We start from the raw sequence: 17,943 nt of genomic DNA, 5'->3' as shown, positions 1-17,943 counted from the left end.
TGGCCATTTTGCAGGTGCACAATGGATTTCGAAAAATATATTTTGGCATCCCGCCCCTGGCTCGCCCCGATGTCTAAATAGAACCGGGGATGGGTGGTCTCACAAAAACAAAAAAAAATATATAAATCCTCGTGGATCCCTCCCGCATGGGACCTACGGGACAAACCTATGTCACTCTCTTCATACAATTTACGGGAAATAAAAATATTCCCCTTCTTTGGAGATAATTGCGGGTGGGGGGTTCCCGATCCGACCTGATGGGTAACGTTCGGACGGTTATGCCCTCTTCCACGACGAATTCAAGAAAAAGAAAAATGATCGGGGCGAAAGGAATGGCGAGGGATTTTTTTAAGATGACCCGTGAAGGAGTTAAAAAAAAAACACACAAAACTTTCAGCGAAACAAAATATAATTTAAACAATTTTTATCCTCCAACAAAAAAAAAGATAAATCCACAAACAGGTGGGATCCAGCAAACTCTCGTTCCTTTTACTGCAAACTCCTCTTTCTCCCTTGTTGGATGAAGCTGCATCCGGAACGTAAGGAATGTGTCCTTTTTAAGCTGGTCCTTGCTCCTTCGGACAGGTGGGGGGGTCTCTTATTTCAGACCATGATATCCAGGAATCAACCAATTGCGTGGTTGATAGGCCCCTCATCTTCACTGCCGTGTCGCACCAAATTCGGGCATGGGCTTCTCCCAACACTCACTTCAATCTGTTAGTCCTCTTTTCTGACACGCGCACAACCTTTTATATCCCCCTTCTTGGGGTGAGGTAACACACAAGAGGGAGGGGGAACACATTATGCACGGGAAAAACCCGAGTTCCTGTCCTCCCAAACACACTCACACAACACTCATAACCTTATCTAGTCGACATTCATCCCCACTTATGCATACACACTTTCCTCCACGGGCCGTGGTCTGGGGGGTGTGAAAGGTTAGTGGAAAGGAGCGGGTAGGGAAATGAATGCACCAATTTAGGTGGCACCTCGTAATGGTATTTGGACCATTACAATATAAACAAAGAAGATGATTTGAGGCAAGAAATATTTTTAATATCCATAAAATAAGTGCAATTTTGTGTGTACTTGGCACCAGTTCACGTTTATTCAAGAGATTATTTTAAGGTTATTTCATAAGCTTAAGCAGCGTTGGGATGTTTTCCCGAGGAAAGAATTTGTGCTATATCATGATTGCACTAATCAAAATTGTGCTAAGTGAGGCATGGGTGTACATGGTAATATGAAAATTATCATTGTATGTTCATAAAAACTTGAGTGTATCGTATATGGGGTGGGAATAATATTCAGAAACTAACCGTATGACACAATCATCACAGTTTTGATGATGGAAAATGAGATTTGTTTGTCGAATAATTTTCATTTATTCTGATGGTGAAGGCATGAAAAATAAGATCCATTTTTATATTTTTATAGGTGTGGATATTTCAGCGTATCAATGTTGTCAGCCATTTGCCAGGACTTTGTTTAAATGCTGCTGTGACAACAGGTCCCAATATCCAGCACACCATTCATGCTTCATGGGCCTCAGCAGACTACAATAATGTCTTCATTCGATGCTTGTGGGACAACTCAAGACTGCATGAAGAGGTAATGGCATCATTATTGTGTTCAGTATGGTGAAAATACATGTATACACACATAGTTGGATTTTGTTCCAGCTACTGCTGTGACTGGGTGCTATCAGATGCCTCTCCATCTACTTCTATCTTCCCACCATTTTTCTTACTGCTCTTGATGACATTGCAACCCTCACTTCTCCATGCTCTAATGCATACGACCTTTCCATCTTTTTCCACGTCTATCGTTCTTGGTCTTTTTCTGTTTGGTTGTAGTTCTTTCATTATTCTTGGCAAATTGCTAACTTCCATCCCTTTATTATGCCCATACCTTGTGATTCATACCTTTCCTCTTTCTCTTTTTTTACTTTATTGGCCTATCTATTTCTGTTCTTAATATGTGTCTTCATGCCAATTTAAATCATTTGCTTGTATTCTTCTCCATTCTTTTTCTTTTTTAGTATATGTTCCTATCCCATGTCTAACTATAAGAGTTTAATAATTTCTATTCATAAATTTATTCGCTTCTGTTGGTACTTATTGTTTCCTAGTAGGTGTTTTATTGTGTCACAGAAATTTTCTCCTTTCTGTATCACTTATAGTACTCTCAAAATTTTTCCACAGTGTTGAGAATTTCTCCATCAACATTAATAGGTATTTTCGTGCATGTACGTATTGCTTCCAAACGGCATGACTTCACTCTTTTCCTTGCTAATACATATCCAGATCAAACCTCTTCATTTCTTAGCTACAGGCATCCTGATATTTTTTTAATATCATCGTCCTTATCTCTTCAGAACACGATATCATTAGCAAACATAATTTTCCTGCCGTTTTCTTTTTTATTTTATTTTAACTGCTCTGTTCATACTTTCCATTGCAGTGTTTAATAATGCAGGGAATATTACACATCCTTTTTTCAATCTTTCTTTTTAATATCAAACCAATCCATCTCTTCAAATGTTAATTTTAGCTCTACAGCAATGTTCTTAATGCGTGGCCTTAGTTATCTCAGTATTGGTCTCTTCTATTCTTATCTCTCCCATGGCAGTCTAAAATTTGTTCCTGTTTATTGTGTCATGTGCCTTTTCAATACTAACCAGTGGTATTATTAGTGTTTCATGCACTTCCAGCTCTTTTTCATTAGTTGTCTTAGTGCAAAAAAATAAGGACAACCTCACTCTTTCACCTCATACCCATCCGGTCGCAATTTGTTGCCCCATGGCTGTAGATAATAGCAAATAATGAATTGCAATACTGAAAGTATTGAGAGTTATGACTTCCAGTGGCATTTCATTTGTGATTGCTCTGTTCAGAATACCGAATTGCACCTGGGTCGTAATAGTCTTGAAGGTTACGATTTTTCCTGCTATCTTGGCAGATAGTGCAGTGATAATGCCTTTCAATATTACAACCTAAAACTGGTTTTTTCTTTCAGATTATTAAATGAACTCAACCTATTATCATTAATGCGTATCCTTAAAAATTTGAATGATGTTGCATGGCTAATGTGATTTTGTTAAATTTTGATGATTTTAGAGCTATTTCCTTATCATGATTTATATTTTCAGAATTATTTTGTGGTATGTACATTTTAAAAATTAATTAGCAGCTCAATTTCACTCTATAGAGGTGGCTTTAATAAAATAGTATAAAAAGGTGTTATTCAATGACTTAGTAAAGTTTAATTAATATAAATACATAAGTCTTCTATCCCTTTTAAAACATAAGAAGTGTTTAAATTACAGAGACATAAGTTGGAAATATAACATGAGTAAACAAAGCTTGAATGTGCTTGCATCTAATTTTGAGATGCATATTAAGTCAAAATGGTGGCACCAAGGATTTCTTGAATAAAAATAGTTTTTCATCGACTCCAGAGCAGAGCTCTAAATACCTACTCATGTGAAGAATTGATTTCTATCCTTTTAAGACTTTTTCAAAATGTTTTTGTTCAAGTAATTTTTCTGCCAAGAAGTCAGGACTCCTGTGTAGCAGGTAAAAATTCTATTTGAATGCAAATTCAAATATTAAATTTTACATAAATTTACCCATATCTTAAATTCTTTACTGTCTTAATGAAATTAATATTTCTAAAAACTTAATTTTCAATATGGCTGATGAAAAGGAATAGTGCATAGTGTAATTTTATTTAGGGAGTCTTTACTTGCAATGCTAATTTAAACTCTCAAGTTATTACGAAGTAAATCATTGGTCTCGACATAAAGGCCTATCCAATCTACAGTAAAAGAAAGGTTATTACAAAATTTCAAACCTCAGTGCCACTCCTACGGGTTACAAAGTGAACTTTATTACAAAGTTCCTCGGATAAGTGATGGTGTTTGTACTCTAATCAATGGCATTCTTATGCACTAGACTACGTTATAACCATTGCGTTATGTTTAATTTCTACTTGTGCTGTGCGCCCAAGAGCGTCAATTATAGTTCTTACTTTAGAAGGAGATACTTCAGTATCAACGTAACATCATATAATAAGTCTCACTCCTGTGAAATCATGTTGATCCACTCATTACCGCTCATAAAGTGGAGGTACAGTGTGTCCTCTTACTGCACGCATTCGATTTATGAACTTTCAGAGGTACAAACATTCAAAAAATTCAAGCGTGCCCGAAATTTCAAATTTGGCACCTTTCAAGTTGGCCGATGCGACACGGTATGGCTTAGAGGAACTCACACTTAGGGCATAATCTGACCAAAATATCATTGAACCCAGTGTGAATTCAGGAACTGTTCAGGGTTCTGCCCGTTCTTCCTTCCTGCAGCCAGCGATTTTTTTTTGGGCTCTGGCTGTGTTGCACACTCAGCTAGATCAGTTTGTCACAATAGTGAGTGAACGCACAATTGTGATGCAGTGTCGCATTCTGCAGGATAACTGCACTCCTTGATGCCTGGCTTTTTATCAACTTATGAGCAAGGTTTCAAGGAATGCATGTTTGTACATCAAGCACTTACTGTATTCGGAAAGATATCAACCCTTGATTGTGTCATGCTGCATTCTTCTTTTAAGAAAATGAAACGAATGTGCTTGTATTTATCTAATAGTACATATATAATTAAAACGTATATTATACACTTGACACTGAAGCTATTTTGCAGTGCGACTGAAAGTACGGGAGATTGAAGAGACAAGAAATTTTGACAAACCGTGTTTTTTTTTCGACGATTCCTAAAAGTAACATTCATACGAACTTTATTATTACAAATCTCCTGTTTTTAGGTCCCATGAACTTTGTAATAACTAGAGTCTACTGTAATATTTTTTATGAAACTGCTGCAAATTTGTGGTATAAAATTTATGAAATGTTTCATTTTGTGTTATGTTTTTTTTGCTATATTCATTAATCGTCTTAGTGCCACCAAAATTTTGTTGATACTAGTGGATAGTATCAAAGTAAATTTAAGAATTTTTTAGCACTTTATGGAAAAGCACATTGTTAAGTTACTATTTTAGATATCAGTTATTTTTTACTACTATTTTAGATATCAAAAGCCCGTGGCACCATCAGGATCAGTATCAGGTATATCAGCCCGTGGCACTACGAGGATTTATAACTATGATTAAAAAAAATATATGCTATCTAGTACTGAATGTGTCTGCAGATTGAAAACCTTCTGAAAGTGATGAGGATTTATGGGAAGAGTGGCCAGAAGCCTAAGTAATAATGATTGATTCTACTCTGAACTTATAGGTTGGCCATCCTATGTACGTCCTTTGGCAACAGAATCCACAGCTGAGTTCTCTCATAAGTGCCCTTCTGACTGACAGAACAACCGTCTCTCGAATGTAAGCTTTCTATTCATTATTTCATGTATTTCTCATATTTACTGGCTATTTTTGTCTATTAAATTTTTAATTTTTTTATTAGTCCTAGTCTTTATGAATTTTCTTTTTTTCATCATGTCATAATGTCACTCGCATGAAAATTTGGGCTATTTTATATGATAATCACTTAAATTCACAGGGTAATGCAGAAGGTCATATCTGGTATCAGATGTAATGACCTCCTTGACCCGTTACGAAGGTTGGCCACTGAAAGGCAGAAGCTGAAAGTGAAGGGAGTTGACCGCCGCCATTCTCTCTACAGGGATATTCTATTCCTTGCATACACAGCATTGGGTCGTGAAAACATTGATACTGGTGAGTTTCATTCTGACTGCTACTTGACTTAGTTCTTTATTCCTTATGATGTGCCCATCTTGCCCCTCAAAGTAGCTTTAAGTCTAGACTATTATAACTTTTCTCTCATGACTTGTTTGAGCACTTCTTTCATTTTTTCTTTTCCAATTTCATCATTTTCATTTTATCCAAACCCTCACCTTCAATATTCTCTGTCTGCCTCATCCTCCGTTAGCACAGTCCCTGTGTCTGCTTCATAGTATGGACTGCATACTCCGTTTAATTTTCCTTGTATTCTTGGAATTCATATGAAAGACATCTGCTCTTTCCTTGCGATAAACTCCTCTGTTAGCTCTACTCTCATCTAATCTCTTCCTCTTATAATCTCCTAGAGATCAGGCAGGTAGTAAGACTTGGTCAAATCCATGTATTTGGTATTCAACCAAAGCCTTATTAATGAGTTAAAATACCTGTGGTGAATTTTTTTATTCACCAATGGCAGAGAAATTATAATGTAATTTTGAAATCTGATTTTATCCTGTCATATTGGATCATATCAAACACTATTGTAAAATATTTGCCTCTTAAAGGATGATAAAAATATAACAAAAATGAGGAAGATTAGGGTTTTATAGCAGAATTCCATGAAATAAGGCACATATTTGAATGCAAAAAAAGGATGTTTACGTTACACTTTGGAAAAACCTGAAATTGTGCGAGAAGGAGCCATTTATCTTATGAACGAACAAATATTTTTTGGACATTCCCCACTCCTTGCCATACCTCTCCCAAAGTGCACCACGCAATGACGCACACCCCTCCTAAACTTCCCCTTCCACCTGCCACCCATCCGTTCTGTATAAATACAGCTCCGCGACCAACTAATTCTGATTGTACTTGATAGTGACCTAATGGTTGAAATGCGTCGTACTCTATATAAATCAGTGGAAAAGTGCCATCTCTATTTTCTTTTAACACTTTAATATTGGAATTGATGAGTTCAAGTGCAATGTGCCTGAAAGACACAGATGTGAAAAAACATTAACTCTTAGCATGGCTCAGTGGTACACCTTTAAAAAAGCCACTATTATTAGTGCACTCGAACACTTACATGATGTCTTTCATGCTATGCACATACCCCTTTACATGCTGTCATACGGCCCCGGACCGCTCCAGCAAGGTGCAGTTCAACGCATTCTTTAGGCTATTAAGTATCATCATATGTAATATATTATAGCATGTGAATTCTATAAGACCAGTGTTTTTTATTTTCCTAACTCATTTATCTAATAATGCTCTTATATCGCTTTATTGTGTCATTATTTTGCTTAATTATGCTGAATATTCTGCCACTGATCAGTCGGCATAAATGCGAAAAGTGAAAGTCAAAACAAAAATCTACTATAAGTGTCAAGGGTCTATGCCGCCTAGTGGCATGAAGGAATAAAAAACAAAACTTGCGCTGTGCCTGTCAGATCGATTGCGCCCGAGTGAAGGTTTATGACCTTTAAAAAAAAAATTCATTAACTCTTGATTTACCTTGTGGTATTCCATTATAAGTTTTCCTGGATATCAGACAATTGCTTTTACCACTTACCTGTATTTTTTATCAGAGCTCGACCCGGGTTTCAATGAATTACCATCATCTTCAGGCGCAAATTTTGATTTGTTTATCTTATTATTGTTACCTAGTTACTTGATGAATTTTAAAACAGCAAATTAAAATTGAAATGCAGCAATTGCAATGGTGTATACGTGGGACAGACAGGAAGAAGTTTTGAAATCAGGAAGAAAGAACATTTAAGTGCTTACAAATATAACAGATGAAAAAAGTAATTTTGCTAAACACTTAATATGCAACTGCCATAGGAGCGATTTTAAAATGAATATTTTAAAATTTTGTAATGACCGCTATGAACTGGACTCTAGGGAGCAGTTGGAAATTTTAAAAATTATTGAAAGTCAGGACAGTACTCTTATAAATGAATATATCTACCCATCCTTTTCCCCTATTCTGGCATCCGTTTTAAAAATCATCAAGTAACTAGGTAACAATAATAAGATAAATCATAATTTGCACCTGAAGATGATGATAATTCATTGAAACCCGGGTTGCGCTCTTTAATAGTAAATGGTATAAGTAATTGTCTGATATCCAGGAAAACTTATTGACCTTTTTCTCAGAATAGAATAAAGGGAGGTATCTGTGTGTTAATAATTCACTAAAAAGCTACCGATGCATTCAGGAAAGAATTTTGCTGGAAGATAGTTGAAATTTCTGGTTATTTAACAGGGACCTTGAGGCCTCTTGGAGTAGAGTTCCTTCCATGGGCCCATTTTATGCAAAAAAAATGGTCTGGAGGGGAATTCTTCCCTGTATTATATGGGTGCAAAAAATATACATGCGTGGACGGTTCATTGATTTTAATCATGTTGGTGTGTCCTATGTGTTTGAAACTCAAGTCGAAAAGTTTTCATCATAGTTGCCAAATTCTGTGCAGAGGTTTAATTTTTGATGTTGTAAATTAGTTCTAATGAAGGTAGATGGCTATAACTTTTTTCATGTAGTTAAGATGGACATATGAGTGGAGTTTCTTATTTTTATGTTGTAGTTCGTTAGTTGATTTGAAATAATTTTCCTAGAAGTCGAGTTTATCATCTCAAAATATCTACATCTACATACTACCCCGCCATCTGCCTATAAGGCATGTGGCAGGGGGTGTTAAGACACCAGCCATTTGCACATAAAAAGGAAATGCTCGAAGGAAATTACGACTGGCATTTATTTAAGTCCTTTATGTTTTGGGGGAAAAAGGAATTTGCATTTCTGCATATCTATCTGTTCAGCAAAACATCTCTCTTAATTTATCGCTTCTGTCGGACCTGGAAGTATAGTAGGGCTCTAATATTACGTTTTCCGTGTTCACTCTTAAAGATATCCATTCTCAGTTGTTCAAGCAATCTAAGCCTAGCATGCAGCATCCAAGTCTCCAGCGGCCCCCAGCCTAATTTGCTTAACATCTGGGTAACGCTGTCCGTATGCTCGTTGCAGTTTTTGACGAACTGAGCAGCCTTTTTATTTTATTTTATTCTCAAACCACCGGATACAGCTCTTATTGGCCATATTACACCGGGGTGTTCAACAAATGTAACAAGTAAACGTACACAAACGACCATGCCCTGGACCGAGGAAACCTACCCAGGCGGGACTCGAACCCGCGACCTCTTGTTTGGCAGGCGAGAACGTTACCCCTCCGCCACCGAGAACGTTACCCTTCCTTTGTATTTTATTCAGTTCGCAGATTAAGTCTTTCTACACCAGATCCCATATGCTCGATGCAAAATAACACGTATTCTTGATGTCAACAATAGTATATCTTCTCGGGAACCCGGGACTCAGAATTGGCTGAAGTTGTCTTGGACTCCTTCCCTTCAGTCCTTCTATTTTGGATGAAATACTAATTTGATTTTTTGAATTGTAATTGTTTAGATTTAGTCCAACTAAAAGGGTTAAAACAGCATTTAAAAGTTTGGAAAGTATCATCTGGTTTTCTTAATCAAACAATTTTTCCATTTTTTTCACAACTGTAATTAGTCTTCATTATAATTTCAGTGACATTTGACCAGGAATATGTGAAGGCCTATGAAAAGTTGTCCGGAAAGGATTTGAAGATTTGCCATAAGTGTGACCGTCCCCCCTCTAGGAAATCTCTATACTGTAGACATTATTTTAAAGAATTGGATCTGTAACACCAAAATTCACCCAGTGTTTGTCACTTGTTTTGTCATCATCCACCCCAAAGCCTTCAATGTCTTCGAGGGATGCCATGGACTTAGTAGCATTGTTTGAGTAGCAGAATTGCTATGTGACAGAATACTATATTGTTACAACTATTTTTAATGTGTTTTGGAAGTTACTCTATAAGAACCTGTGACACAATAATGACTTGTATTCAAGAGTTTTGCATGTCTATATCAAAAAGCTATTCTTTTTACTTGAGAAAGTGCTATATTTTCCCAAATCTCTCTATCATATAAAATGCTCATTTTATGTTATGTTTGGAGCATTCTAAATATTGAGTATTCATCTAGTAATGAGTTAATGTAGCTGTGTTCATGTAATGAACGTAAGAAAAATAATTGTCTCATCTTCATCCTCATCAAATGTTTCCAAGATGAGTGTACAGCGCCATTGTGTAGTACATACTCTTAGCAAACCAATGGTGCGTCCCTCAATATCTCTCCGTCCAGGAGTATTGCAAAGGAATCAAAATTGTTGCACTCAGAAGAAGTCATTAAATCATTCAAGCTTTCAAATGAGTTAATCTGATGGGCTTGATTATTTGCTTGACATATATAAAATTTATGGTATTATTTAAGGGAAAAGTTTTTTTTTAGTCAACACCTCCCTTAAAAATTACCTGCATAAAAATATGTATCCATTGAGGTATTGCAATGGAAATATCTTCATGCATATGGAGAGATCATTGACCATTATTTCTTATTTAATGCTTTTTCATGTTTTATGGAAATGAAAATGATATGTGTTTAATTAATTCATGTACTTTCAAGTAAAAGTAGCGTATTTGACATCAAAATGCTACTGAGACATAGAAGAGGAGTTGATAACTATTTACTTGTTATGATTTTAAGTCCTTAAGCGTGTAGTTTTAATTTTGACTATTTTGAATGGAAAATGCTGAAGGTTGTTGGAATGTTTTTGATGCTTTGGGACTTCTATTTTTTATCAATGTTCAGTGTTGGACTTTAAAAGGTGTTTGCACATGTTACAGTACATGGCTTCATTGTGTTTGAAGACTCAAACATTGAAGAAACTGATGATAAGTCAAGCGCCTATGCATTATTTTTGAACTTCACAGTTCTGTGATTGTAAAAATATTTTTAAAATTGTAGTTGCTCAAAAAAGGGTATGAAATGTACAGTTTGTTGATAGCTTGTGCAAATTTTTAATGTTATATTATTGTTTATGTTCATATCTTAAAAAATTTAAGTTTCATGTACCACTGAGTTATATAGTGTAAATACGAATGGCATTAATTTTATGAAATTGCCAAACTACACTGTTTTACCACACTATGAATTTTTCGTTAATTTGATAAAAATTTTGTATTTCAAATTTCATTTATTGGTAATGTTTTATTATTCCGCATTCCCATTTGATTTCATGTACATACGTAGTTAGATTGCTTTAAATGAATTTTTAGAGAAGAAAGAGTTGAATGACTGCCTCCCATTAAAGAAAATAATTAAAATTGGAACCATCACTAAAAAAATAATATATGTATATCGACTAATAACTTTGAGAAATATCTACCTTGCCAGATTTACCTTCATTTCTATTCCACTTATAGAAGAATCATCAATAGCCCATTCAAAGACACAATATGTATTGTTTCATTCAATTAAGGGAGTAATTTTGTCATGATTTGATTAAAATGTAGCTATTTCTTGTCACATACATAATCAAAAACTACTTCTATATTGGAAGTCTAACTGCATCAGTTTTAATTGTGGCTTCTGATTTTTGTATTTGGTAATAATGTGATGACAAAGAGCTTCGTATCTTTTTTTAATCTATTTGCACCACAATTAAAAATGAAAGCCTTACATATTATTACTGCAACCTCTTACCTTGAATGAAATGATTGTTGAAACATCCATGAGAATTGTCAGTGTCAAGAGTAGAGTATAATTTGAACAGCTGTTAATGATGATTAGCCCTCCAGCTTGGGCATCTTTTTGCTTTTTGGTGAATGGCTCTCGTATAAATCTCTCTCATGGTGAGAATGTTTATTAAATATTAAACCATTAATCTGGTAAGGATAAATTCAATGGTCAATTATAATGGATATTCGTGCAGTGGGTCGCACTGCTCAATAGTGCGAGCCGTTATGAACCATGCCGAGCTGGATATGTTAAGAAGGCATCTATGGAAATGGCTTCTTTTTACTGCCACAAATAATTTTTTAAAGTTCAATTTATGATGATGCAGAAAATAAAACATGCATGTAATATTATTGGAGCAATGAAATTATGAGGAGAAAGTTGAGGGCAAAGAAAATTTTATTGGGAGTAAGTGAAGTGTGGAGTTGACACATCAAAGTGTTGACTACTGAGAAAGTGAGGAGAAATGGCTTTAAATAAAAGGACGGGAATTCTGAAGTAGTACTAATGGTAGATTTATTGAACTGCTTCAACTAGTTGACATGGATAAAGTACTAATATTGCTAAAAAAAACTAATCGATTTAGAAGTAGTAAAATGAGCAGGAAGGCCATAAATGCAAGGCCAAATTAAGTATCAGTGGTGCCCTAAGAAGAGGCTGTCTCGATTTCCCCTATTATTTATTTATTTCAGTGCCAGAGTATTCATAAAGGTGCCCCATAAGGCTGTGCCTTCAAGCATGGAAATAGTTCCAGATGCTTCAAGAATCATGATCACGCAACCATCATAAGCAAGAAGGCAGACATCACAGAGGCTCATTATAGTTCTGTCTCCAACTCGCCTTAAGAAGGTATTCACCAAAATACTGCATACCCAAATTACCTGCATCAGTTTAGTCTCACGCATCAGCAGGGAAATTACATTTGCAATCATTGCAAGGGAAATATTTCTTAAAGTTCTACGGGAAAAACATATTCCCAGTAGGTTTCTATATGAATCAGTGTTGAATTTGCTTCATTATAAGATATTATGCGTACTCATTGGCCAGCATGTTTATAGTGAATGAGCGCAAATTTTTATGCATAAAAATTGTGGCTTAGAAATACGCAGCACTAGTTTCCTTTCCTAAAAGTGGACATGACAACTTTAGTGTCACGGAATATAGTGTTCATAGTTCACCGACTCATTGCACAGGTAAAAAGATATTTACATCCATTTGGTCCTCCCTCGCTGTTTTTCCCCATAATTTTCATCGGAAAGATGCAAAATATACATATCACTCTACATGAAGAGTAAATTCATTCTGCAAGCTTGCACAGCAACGTCAGTGGCATCGTGGCTTTACATATATTCGTCTCAAACGCTTTCTTAAAGATATTAAAACACCCACCAATTATTCGCACATAAATTTTGTGATGAATTATGAATGAAAAGAAACATTTTACAGTTGAATTGAGTTAAATAAGACATAAATCCGAGAATAGAGAATACGCCGCCATCCGCCCACCTGCGCCCACCACACGGTATGCGTAACTCATTTGCGCGGCACCTTCGAACCTTCGCGGATTTGGTTGTGTTTATCTCACCCATGGATACGAAGGTTTTACGTTAGATTATTGTTGGAGCGGAAGGAAGAGTTTACTGTGAGTATATTGAAGTACTTTTTAACATATTTATTGCAATTTATCTGCGTTATTGTTCATGTTAAGGAAAACAGCATTGTGCATTCTTCGGACTGATCCAATTTAACTACTTTTTGCGGTGGCTTTGTCTCAAACAATTTGACAGTTTAAGTTATAGACTCTATGATAAGATTTCTTTTCATATGGTTTATTTAAAAGTAATCATCTACGCTGATATTAATGCTAACATATCCTGGATAAACAATACAATGCTAATTAGAACTATGTAAATGATATAGGATCTGGGGAATAAGAAAGGTGGATTGATGTACGAGTACATTGTCTAGTAAATAATTGTATTTGTTTTTAGTGCAAAGACTTTTTGTTTCTTCTTAACCAAAGTTTGTTGCTGAGGAAAGCTATTTTTTAATAATTTGTAATGTGTATTGACACATTATTTAAAATAATAAAAAATAAATAAAATTATTATTTGAATTTAAGTAAATTTTTAGTGACACATATGTCATTTGTATTGGGAAGTTAATTTTTTGTTGTCCATTGGGTGTTATATAATATGCAATCATTTATTACATAGACTGTTACAGAGGAAACTAAATTTTGTGTAATGGGCATTGCTCACCGCTGGATATTTTTATTGCTTTTACAAAATATAATGACATCATATGAATTTTTTTAAATGCCTCACCATCGGTTTACCAAAATCTTTGTCAATTAATGCATAGTTATCCTTATTTAGTTATTTTTGTGGCACTTACACACTTTTTTCTTTCTAAATCCAACAGTGAAGGTGTCTGTTATTAGCAGCAAGTAAACATGCAAATCTTCGTTAAAACCCTAACTGGAAAAACTATTACTTTAGAGGTAGAGTCATCAGATACAATAGAAAATGTCAAAGCAAAAATTCAAGACAAAGAAGGAATTCCTCCTGATCAGCAACGCTTAATTTTTGCTGGAAAGCAGTTGGAAGATAATAGGACCCTGTCAGACTATAACATACAGAAAGGTAAGTGATGACAGGGACACAGCTAAGAATTAAGGTTAGGGGGGGTTTTAGGCGCAACTGATATTTTGTGGTGTGGGGGGTATTGCATAGCCATTACGGTGAGCAGGAGTTGCGGAGGCCCTCCTCCAGAAAATTTTAAGATTAACGGTTCAAAATGGTAAGTTTTATGGATTTCTGAGGGATATTTGATTAATCCTAACACTATTCTATTAGTAATACTAATCCAATTAAGTAAAATGGATTAAATTTTTAAAAATTTCTGAGCCCTGTGGGGTGTTTTATCCCCCAAAACCCCCCCTCTCGCTGCACCACTGAATGATGACACGTATATGCCAATGATATTGTTTATAAAATTATATCCAAATATTATACAAAATAATCTATTTTCTGCGATCAAACTTTAATCTATTTCTCAATTGATAAGATTTTATGTTGAAAAGCATTATATTGAGCATTTCTTTTTTGTTTTGTTTAAATTTTTCATTCGACTTTTTTTTGCCATTTCTCCATGCCTATCAACAGTTTTTTTTTGCACATTTCAGTGGATTAAACTGTTTCCCTTGACCCTTCTGTCACAGCTGCTATATTTTTTACCCTTTCCTGCCAATGCCTACACTTGGAAAACGTTTTCCTTTCTAAGAGTAGCATGAGAATATTTTAAACCTCTCTGTTCATAGCTCTTTTTTGGGTGGAGTTACCCTGGTATTTTCGTCCCTCAGATTAGGGACCCAGCTCAACGGTGCAAAGGACGGGGACTGTCCCTTACGAGTGTTGTTTTCAACCAAATATTGCATTTGATTTTCAATTATTTATTCTTATGAAAGAAATACTAACATCTTTTTAAGCATTTTGGAATTTTGAACGGATTTCTAGCGTTAATAACAACAAAGTTAGTAAATAAAATGTAATAAGGCTATGAGTCGGGAAGTCCATTACTTTTAACTCTAAAATTTCCTTTAAAAATTGCTTAAGCACAGAACTAAATGAAGAATTGATTTCTAAGTATAAAAAAATTATAGAACGCAACAAAATGTATCATTGAAAAAACTATAGACAATAAAGCACTTTGTAATGGATTCTTGCGGTGAGGATGTCATAAATGAGTGGGAGGGCCGGGGTTTATTGCAGAGGAGTGGCCTCAAGGACTCGCTGAGCTGGGTCTCAGGCAGGTCCTGAATGCATCAGACAAATGCTACCTCAGCAGTCACTTCTCTTTCCTTGCATCGGCCATAGTGGACGTCCGGTTGTTTGAATTGAAAAATCCGCAACAGCTCTACCCGACGTCAGGTCTTCTGCGTTTGAAAATGCCCGTCAGTTCCACCCGACAATCAGCACGAAAGGGTTAATCCTCCACTGCGTAGGAGACCAGACTTTCTGTAGGGCAGAACAGGTATAACACCATTGTAACCCCCTCCAAATGCTATTATTGAGATTAGGCATTGCTACTCATTATGTGACAGATTAGTGGATCAAACAATCACCAAATCAATTTATTTTTGGCAGGCATACATCAATAAAATATGTACGGTAGACATTTTTTGAAGATTCAATGAGACTCTCTTGAAATATAGGGTATGGGTTATAAAGATAAGAAGGAACTTGGAGAGCTATTAAGAGGAGAGGGTTGAACATATAATTATGCTTTTCTCACAGCTGCTGGTACATATACTTATACTGCAGCAAAGGATTAAAGGTAGGATGTAAAAAGAAACTTTTAAGAGATGAACTATCACACCACCAGAAACAACACATCTAGGAATCAAATTATGACAAAAGACAATTTTATTGATCCATCTTTAGTTCTCATTGAACATAAAAATATTCGAAAAATAACTTGATACGTATATAGCATATTCAAAGATTTCCCTAGATGTTGCCATTCTTTTATTCTATAATTATCTCATTGGTTGTTTGATTTATGCAAAGGTCTGAGGACTTGGTGTGCTGAGCTTTTACTTAGTTGGCCTGTGGTATCCAGCATATTATAGATATTGGAAAATAGAATTGTTTGCTCTTTACTAATTTTGGCACCGCCGCACCAATGACAGCATGGGTTTTTCTCTATCCCCTCCCTTCCAACTCTATCATCACCCTGGAGGCATCAGCAGGCTCCTAATTGCAGCAGTGCCTCCTTGTATAATTATTGAATTAGAGTATTCTCTTTAGATAATATCAATATAAAAGTTATCAAAATATAATCATGCATTATTTGGAAGAGAAATTATAAATACATAATAATATTCATTAGACCTAAAAAAGAAATCTCATCTATTATAGCTCACAATGTGAACTATCATTTGGATTCCCCTTACAGAATCCACTCTCCATCTGGTTCTGAGGCTTCGTGGAGGTTTTTGAAAATTGGACCTAGAAGAATTATGCAGAGGGAAACCATAATCTTTGCTGATGGAGGCTAATTAAACAAAATTAATGAATGATTATAAAATGCTTAAATCCATGGTGAGCATGTGAGAGGAATACTTGGTCAGGAGGTTTAACTGAACTGGTATTGGCATTCAATATCAACCATGTATACATCAGCTTTCATTGTATTTCAATAAAATTTTACAGTAATGATTTTCTATCAGTGAGTTACAAATAAAATTTTTATATTTCTTCTTATCACTGCATTGAAAATACTTATGCATTGAACGATTAAATTTTAATGGAAATTTGTCGAGAAAAGTTAGTTGTTTGTCATTTTTTACTCTCCTTCAGGCAGTGGCAGCTGGTGCAGGATATCAGCGATGTGTCCCCTCCCTTCCATCACCCTAGTCCTAAGACCCCTTCTCACCCCAACCCACACAATAAAATGTGTGGAAATGTAAAATTTACCCTCTCATTGCTTAAAAATGCAGTCCAGACCGATAGATCTTGCTGCTAAAGAATTTAACAATCACCTTGCCACTGAACCCTTGCATTGTGGGGAACACCTTCTTCTCAATGGAGACCATTACCAGCGCACTTAACCATTCCTGTGATATGGTATTTTGTGGGATGGTCGCAATCCGCTTGAACAATGAGAAACACCTCTAACGCTGCTGGAGTAGAGCTGTACGACACAGCACATAGTTGATGTAGCTAGCACATGTGCAGAACTGCATTTTTAACATAGTAGGAGAATCCCTGTGAATTCCTACTGGCTGCGAACTTCCCAGCACTCGTTGCTGTGTGCTACGTACTACCACTCATCTGGAGGAAAATTCCAGACTTATTACAAGTAATAAAACGGATGAGCACAGAAAAATCAGTCTTGATTGTATTCTGAATGGATGCCATGAGCCTTATTTTCACGTAATTAATGTGCTATAGCAGTACAGCTTACAAGCACCAGGTGCCACTGCATCCACGGTGAAGAAGATGATGCACTGATCATTCTACAGTGCCAATACTCTTACATGAATCTAATCAATTAGTTAACATTTGTTTCAATCTTTCCAGCTTTAATTACGACTTTTTATTAGTATGAAATCTTGAGGTTTAGTTCCTATTATATAAAAAATACATATTTGCTGACATCAGAAATTTATTTTCCATTTTCAAGGCTTATTGCATGTAATGATTTATGATAGCAACTAACAAACTAAACAGCCACGTAAATGGTATTTCACATAAATTTTATTAGTTTGCTTTTAAAACTTTAAATCTGATAGGTAGTTAAATGAATTATTGGCCAGTTTTACGTAGTAAAATAAATTTTGAATATTTGACCAGCTTTTTTATTTGTTTTAACTCTCATCTTTTTGAATTTTTATAAAAATTAAAAGAAGAGGTCAAGAGCAAAAGAAAAAAATGTTAATTATAACTTCAGATTTTTATTCTTTACATTTACATACTTTCCCATTAGCTTAGACTTTAGCTAATCAGACACACAATTAGCACAAATTTGATGCTT

At 35.4% G+C, this 17,943-nt stretch overlaps 1 protein-coding gene, 1 long non-coding RNA gene and 1 other non-coding gene across 10 annotated transcripts in view; 2 read left to right on the top strand and 1 right to left on the bottom strand.

Annotated features, from left to right (window-relative positions):
• LOC124167240 (DENN domain-containing protein Crag) overlaps positions 1-10,860 on the top strand; it is a 75,095-nt gene extending 64,235 nt beyond the window's left edge. For 7 of the 8 annotated variants that reach the window (XM_046545122.1, XM_046545117.1, XM_046545119.1 and 4 more), the window contains 4 exons: positions 1,438-1,611; positions 5,291-5,385; positions 5,564-5,739; positions 9,332-10,860. In XM_046545122.1, the coding sequence (XP_046401078.1) occupies positions 1,438-1,611; positions 5,291-5,385; positions 5,564-5,739; positions 9,332-9,468 (582 nt within the window). In that variant the 3' untranslated portion in view covers positions 9,469-10,860. Of the gene's footprint in view, positions 1-1,437; positions 1,612-3,328; positions 3,547-5,290; positions 5,386-5,563; positions 5,740-9,331 lie in introns of those variants that run through there. The other variant, XM_046545121.1, reaches the window with a different exon arrangement.
• Positions 8,914-8,985, bottom strand: Trnag-gcc. Its single transcript has one exon. It is a non-coding gene; the product is annotated as a tRNA-Gly (tRNA).
• A 2,083-nt stretch (positions 10,861-12,943) lies between the features above and the next one.
• LOC124167216 lies at positions 12,944-16,622 on the top strand. Its single transcript, XR_006866631.1, has 3 exons — positions 12,944-13,045; positions 13,828-14,048; positions 16,363-16,622. It is a non-coding gene; the product is annotated as an uncharacterized LOC124167216 (long non-coding RNA).
• The last annotated feature ends 1,321 nt before the right edge of the window (positions 16,623-17,943 follow it).

This window comes from Ischnura elegans, chromosome 10, assembly GCF_921293095.1.
Source record: "Ischnura elegans chromosome 10, ioIscEleg1.1, whole genome shotgun sequence".
Taxonomy (NCBI): Eukaryota; Metazoa; Arthropoda; class Insecta; order Odonata; family Coenagrionidae; genus Ischnura; species Ischnura elegans.
This window is presented reverse-complemented; position numbering and strand designations above follow the sequence as displayed.